At 40.9% G+C, this 6,833-nt stretch overlaps 1 protein-coding gene across 1 annotated transcript in view; it reads left to right on the top strand.

The window, feature by feature from the left end:
• Positions 1–3,238: 3,238 nt before the first annotated feature.
• polrmt (polymerase (RNA) mitochondrial (DNA directed)) overlaps positions 3,239–6,833 on the top strand; it is a 48,962-nt gene continuing 45,367 nt past the window's right edge. Inside the window, exons 1-3 of the mRNA XM_030432934.1 lie at positions 3,239–3,446; positions 5,364–5,462; positions 5,889–6,673. Coding sequence (XP_030288794.1) covers positions 3,305–3,446; positions 5,364–5,462; positions 5,889–6,673 — 1,026 coding nt within the window. The 5' untranslated portion in view covers positions 3,239–3,304. The remainder of the gene's footprint in view (positions 3,447–5,363; positions 5,463–5,888; positions 6,674–6,833) is intronic.

The following is a 6,833-nucleotide window of genomic DNA, read 5'->3' as shown; positions in this document are numbered from 1 at the left end:
CGTTGAGGTTGACCTAACATTATTAAAGTCTTAAGTATACATCATTCTTTCAAATGATTCTTTTGAGACACACTTATAAATAGCAGTGTGACACATCTTAAGACATTTTATCTGACTCACTAATTCAATCCATCTTAAAATGCTGGTGTGGGGAAAAACCAATAAGAGCCGACTGAGTCACAGCAATCCAGTAAAGGCTTGTGCATAAGCCTGGAGGATCATTTTGATATCTGTCTCTCCGTAATGGACAGTAATGGATGCAAAGTGTGTGATGTGATGACTAATATTTCATAATAAATGATAGCATCAGTCCTCTGGAAGTCGGAGCTGACTGTAAAAAAGTACTAATGTGCTTCATGTCTAAGCTAAACAAATGTTTAATAAAGTGTTCTAAATAGGACTCCTCAGATGTCACATATGTGGATCCTCACCGTGAAGTTCTTTAAGAAACACTTTTTCTACACGGTGACAGGTCACTAATTCCATGTAAGTGGCGCAGACACACACACAAGAGACTCACACGCATGCACAAACACATGCCAAAGGCATTTACCAACACAAGCATCTCACAGAGAAGTATCTCCATCAAAAACAGCCCTCTCTCCATCTGTTAAACAAATAGGGAGCCCCTACAAAGGTGTGCAAAAGAATCCACATGATCAAAGTGTATGAGAATGGCAGCCTTGTCCTGGCCTGGCCATTATCAGGCCCCATGAATGCCTGTCTTCTCCTCTTTTGTCGGTCGAGGCATTGACAGTCACTCACCCGGCAATGACTGTCACACCAGCGCAAAGAGCCAGCCGCCGACAGGGGCCAACCACATCAAACGAGGCTGTCAAGGGGCCCTGCTCGTGAACCGTGGCAACAAACACCTCCTGATCCTCACCTACAGCTCAGCAGCAGACACCCACCGCTGTGCTCTCAGCCACTGCCTCCACTGAGAAAAGATGTACTGCCTGGACCTCATTTCCCTCTTCGCAGCCCCCCTTCTCTCTTTCTCTGCTTCCCTCTGTCAAGTAGTGCTTGTGTTAACCTCCAGCCTGCCGAGACACAAAGGGCTGCTAAAGTGTTTAAGAATGCTTTATGGATGCATGACAAGGGGAGGCTGACACTGCTGGGGGTCAGAAAGTATACAGGATGTGAATGAGATACATTCAGTTTTTACTTTCAATTTGGAGCTGAGTCACACTTGATTTAGCCTGTATGAGGTTTGAACTTCCAAAGTTGACTGGAAAGAAGAGGACAATAATTTTCAATGGGCTGTGACAAGTGCTTTGGTCAAGTCAGCGTGAGTGCAGGTTGCATGTGTGCACTACCAGCTTCAGATTACATTAATGGTAATAAACCTCATATGCAGTGTTGTTTCTCAATTGATGATAAGTTTATGTTACATAGCACAATAACTGTAAGGTCAAAAGTAGGTCCTGCACAAGTCTTAAGAGAGTATTCATGTAGGATTTTGTTCTGTTCTCAAGCAGCAGTTTCTGTACAAAGTAGCTTGAAACATTGTGAATGTCATTTGACATTAATTGTAATATTTCTTGCAAAGGACTTATGCGGCTTTTCCAGCTGCATATTTATGATTTATGACTGCACAATAAACCCAGGTGCAGGAAGTCACTGTGAGTGCTGGACTATCAAGTTTCCACTTATTTTCTTCTTCTTATAACCGGTACACAAGAGTATGATCATAACCCTTTTCAACTAAGTTATATACCAAACCAATGATTTTTAAGTAGCATGACAAATATGTTTGACATCTGATGGATGTAAAATAACACAAGTGTGACTTTAAATGTCATAATATGATCCAAAACATGTCGCTTGTGTAAATGTAGGACACTCGTTTTTCACCTTGGTCTCCTGTTTGACCTCTCCTCCCGCTTCCATCGACTGTGATGAGACTGCCACCTGTAGGCCAAACATAGTTCACTATTATTTCAAACTACTGTGAGGTATAAGAACATTTTAGCCACTGAACAGGTGGACAGAGAAAGCAAACCTTTATTTCAAGTATTTAAAAGACATCCTCAATGTGACTGTTGATTGTATACGAAACAAAACTAGATGGTAACAGATGGAAACTTTGTATAACACGAGCCTTGCTCCTGACTAGCTTGTTTGATCTTAAAATGAAAAAAAAAAAGAAGTAATTGTCAGTATACACCTTACCAGTTACATTAATGTTCAACTGTCCAATTTTAGTCTAGGCAGAATTTCTGAAAATGTGCTTATTTAAAGTCATGGAGGCATTTTGTGAATATTTATAATATACAAAATTTCTAGGGTTATTAAGGGGTGCTGAATCCAAATCTGCTGTATATGAAGCTCAAAAATGCCCCAAAATGCCTCAAAATTTGAGAAATCCAACATGACCACCACCGCCAGGCTGAAATCTACTTTTCAGTGTATCTTTTTGACTAAACAAGGTAAATACATGAATTAAATGTGCTTTTGTGGGTTTTCCTACATGAGCAATCCGATGGCATATTCAGATTTGAGATGTAATGTGAAGAAACTGCTTAGATATTGCAAAAATAGTTGTTTAGTGAATAACTGCTCAGCTATTATTTTTCTTCTTATTAATATTTTTTTATTATCAGGCTTCTTTTACTTTGTATTTTGTTTTGAGGTCAAACGTGCCTTAATGGAACCATGGTCATCCCCAATTTGACATCCTGTCCTGATTTAGATCAAATGTCAATAATCAGCTTGAAAGTCATATATTGGGGATGACCAGGGTTCCATTACAGCACATTTGACCTCAAAACAAAATACAAAGTAAAAGAAGCCTGATAATAAAAAAATATTATTAATAATAAAAATTATAGCTGAGCAGTTATTCACTAAACAACTATTTTTGCAATATCTAAGCAGTTTCTTCACATTATATCTCAAATCTGAATATGCCATCGGATTGCTCATGTGATTTTAAACGTATTGACAGCTGAACATGTAAATCCAAAACCATGGCCAGGTGAGTCTACTTACTTTTGGCTTTCCACGCTTTACAGCTGACCCTGATATAGGTTCTAGTGTACAATGACATATCTCAATAAGCAGTTAAATAATTAATTAGCCACATCGAAAGCTTATCCCAGCTGTATTGGGTGAGTACATATGACGGACACGTGGTAAATGCTAAATCTTGATAAGCATAAATATTAGCACATTTTCACAGCTCGATTTATCTGCGATCCTCTAACCACGCCTTGACCTATGACGAGCGCTCCTCGCGACTACCTTGGTCTCATTTAAGATGGCGGCCTGCTGCTGAGAAGTAACGCGGTTATTACATGTCAACATGTCACTTCTCAGAGTTTGTGCCTTTGCCAAATGTCTGAGCCGTCGCAGTCTGTTGGAGAGGTGTGCTGTTCGCGTGTCTTTTGCGGACAGCGGGCAGCTGTGTGTGTCGAGGGGGACCAGCGCAGTCAGACGAATATCAGGTGAGTCGAAGGAGTCTGTCTCACATTGGGATCACCACAACCTGTACGGAGACTGTATGGTGGACAAATTAGCCCATTTTCGTCCAGGACATGTGTTTTTATTGCCAAAGTGCTCACATGTGAAGTTAACACCGATTAAATCTTGTGAAGTCGGCCGAGGGTTAGCATGTACGGTTTGGTAAAAACGATGTTTCATTGAGTGTAGCTCGGTGATGTTTTGTTAGTGGTCAGCAGTTTGACCGCTAGCGTCAGTATTGTCTTCTCAAGTTCTGTTTGTTAACCGACATGACCTCGCATCGTGTAACCGTCACTTATATTGCTATTGGACTAAATGTGAAAACCTTCTGGGCTCCAAAGATGACCAACTTTCTAATCAAGTAACCACTCCATTAAGAGTACACGTCATTGATCTTACTTCATAATATCAGGGCTGTTTTAGCCTTTAGACCGTGTAGCGGGTGAAGCTCAGGTAATGCAGCGGGGGTTAAACCGACTTCTGTGAATTGTCAGATTCTCTGACCCAAATATTAGACTACATGTCAGTAGTGTGGCCCCTGATTCCTACCCCTCACCATTAAATCCTGTTCAGGTGACAGAATCTGATTAAACAAGTGTCAGCCAAGAGGTTTGTGGTTTGATCGCCAGCTCCCTCTCGTCCTTCACCGGGACTCTAAAACCTGCATGTTGAAGAAAAGTAATCTCTCAGGAAGAGGGGGGATAAATTTGCAGGATGTCAGTCTACAGTAGGAGAGGGAATCACAGAGAAACTCACCATTCATACTATTCATGGTGATGTTGCCCACAATATTGATATTATCACAATGCAGCAGTTCTGCGATTGACAATACATCACAAGACAATCGTCTAACAACACATAATAACATCTGTCTAACTGAAGAATATAGAATTAGGGGTTGACTGATATGTCTTTTTCAGTGTTGTTACCGATATCGATTATTAGTCATCAGAGAGACCGATAACCAATAACTTTCCATTTTCTGCTACTTTATACTTCCAGTCCACATTTAGTTACTTTGCTCAAACTCGACTCTGCAGATTCAGATTATTTAGTGTTGATAGGCTATTACTGGTACTTGTAACCAATCAGACAATGTTGTGGGAGGGACATTGATTGACAACCGCAGGGTGGTGACTGTACAGACAGAGAAAGGATGCTGCATCAGAGCCAGGTTATTGCATTTTAAGATCAATTTATAAATAAAAAAAAAAAACACCATTATTAATATTTGGAGAAATGCTGAATATCAGCCGATAATTGACCTACTCTTATACAAAGTAAATAGTAAATGGACTGCACTTTTATAGTACTTTTTATAGTCTTAACTATCACTCAACATAAGTCAGCATTCACCCATTCACATACACTTGTGCCTCACGAGGTGGCACGTGCTCATCAGGTGCAATAACAATTCATAAACACACACACTGATGGAAGAGCGACATGGATTAATTTTGGGTTCAATATCTCGCTCAAGTGTACTTGGATATTGAATGTAGACTGCAGGGATCGAACCACCAAGCCTCCGATTGATGGACTGCTGCACTACTTCCTACTATCTGAGCAACAGCTCCCCCGAAACCTCTAAAAGGGCAAAATGAAAGAATTGTGTATTTATTCACTGCATTTCTGTCTCAGTTTCACAGAATTTGACATACATTGACATTAAACAATGATTCAAAACGTGCATTATAAACAGCTTACTTCCTTTTTTATCACACTCAGGGACCATAACTTGTCTTTGTCCATGTGTGCCGGTCATTCTGATGTAAAATAGCCATAAACTGGCAAAAGGCAGAGAAGAAGCGATATGATATATTGCCATATTGATATTTTGTCCGACCCATAGTCTGCAATATTTACTGTAACCTCTAATGGTATTCAACTGCCTTTTTCAGAGACACCCTTGCATCTTCAAAGAAGAAATGTTTCGTTTGGACTCCCAAGGAAAGAGGACGGAAAGAAACGTGTACTGGAACAGTCTCAGTTGTTGGACGGTATGTTATTGAAGACGGCAGGTTCTCAAACTGCTACATTTCAGATATTCTTTTCAAATAACACTGGTATATCAGTTTTTTTGATTGGTTCTCTTCTCCTTATGCTGCCATCCCAAACTTCATTTGTTTACTGTTTTGTCGAAGACTCCTGACTAATGTTCTGGTGTTGGAGCCTCATGTCACAGTGACTGGAGGAAAATGATGCAGTATACCTGACTTTCTGAGAAGTTTGCATGTCTTTATTGGTTCCTATAGTAATAAGTATCCACGACTTTTGTGCCAACAGCCTGTGATATATGAATACTTGCTCGGCCTAATCAGCTGCTGTAGCCTGTAGTTTGTTCTGTATTTCAGTATATTACTCTGTAAAAGCCAAACCAAACCAGTAACTCTACACTAGATACCTTTTCTATTTCTCCCTGTCAGTGCTTGAGGCCAGGATCCTCCAACTTCAATCTGACGTCGTTGTAGATGTCCAACATGCCAAGGTGCAATTTGTGAATGCCCACTCTTCTGGAAAGGTTAAGGTTGCCTCTGATAGGGATCCCAAAAGCACACCATCAGACATTCCTAAATCAGGAAAGACTGTTGCTAAAGGGGCCTCTGACCCAAAGCCAAGCCGTTGGATGGAAAAATTAACTAACGAGAAGAAGAATCTGAAGAAATGGCAGCACGTCCAGCAGAAATTACAGAAGAATGTTAAGGAGAAACCTGCAGCCAAATCTAAAGGTAGCTCATCGCTTCCTGGTACGCCACATAAAACTATATCTACCACAGCCAAAAAGACTATGAAAAAAGATTTGAATAAGAAGAAAAAAGATCATGCTGGAATTTTTGCAACGGCTACCTCTACTGCTGCAGCAGGGACAGCAGCCATGTCACAGAAGGCATCTAAAGGAAACCAAAAGCACCCTCGGAATCAGGTTAGCCGTGAAGAGCCAGCTGAGGTGGAGAAGCTTCAGAAGAGCCTTGGTCAGACAGTAAGCCAGTTGACGTCTTTAAGTAATCCAGAGCGCCTGCAGGAGGACAATGGAGAAATTGAAAGTGGGGAAACGCAGCAGAACATTCGCTCTTACCTGGAGGCATGTGTGTTTGCTGGGCACATTGAGAAGGCACACCGTTTCCTACTCAGCCAGCACAGACTCATGAAACGTCGTAGACCTCTGAACACAGACATCTACAACATCATGATTAGGGTGTGGGCCAAGAAGGTGAGTTCAACACTTCTGATTTACGATTAGCCTATGTGGGTGGCTTTCTAGATGAAATAAGATAATGTATTTGTGTGTCCCAGGATATATATTTAGAAGGTTGGACTCGGACTGGAATGGTCGCACAGGCACACGAATATTTTTCCTAATGAGCTGACAA

The sequence above is a fragment of the Sparus aurata genome, chromosome 11 (genome assembly GCF_900880675.1).
Source record: "Sparus aurata chromosome 11, fSpaAur1.1, whole genome shotgun sequence".
NCBI lineage: Eukaryota > Metazoa > Chordata > Actinopteri > Spariformes > Sparidae > Sparus > Sparus aurata.
Note: the sequence above shows the minus strand (reverse complement) of the source record. Positions and strands in the feature narration are given on the sequence as shown.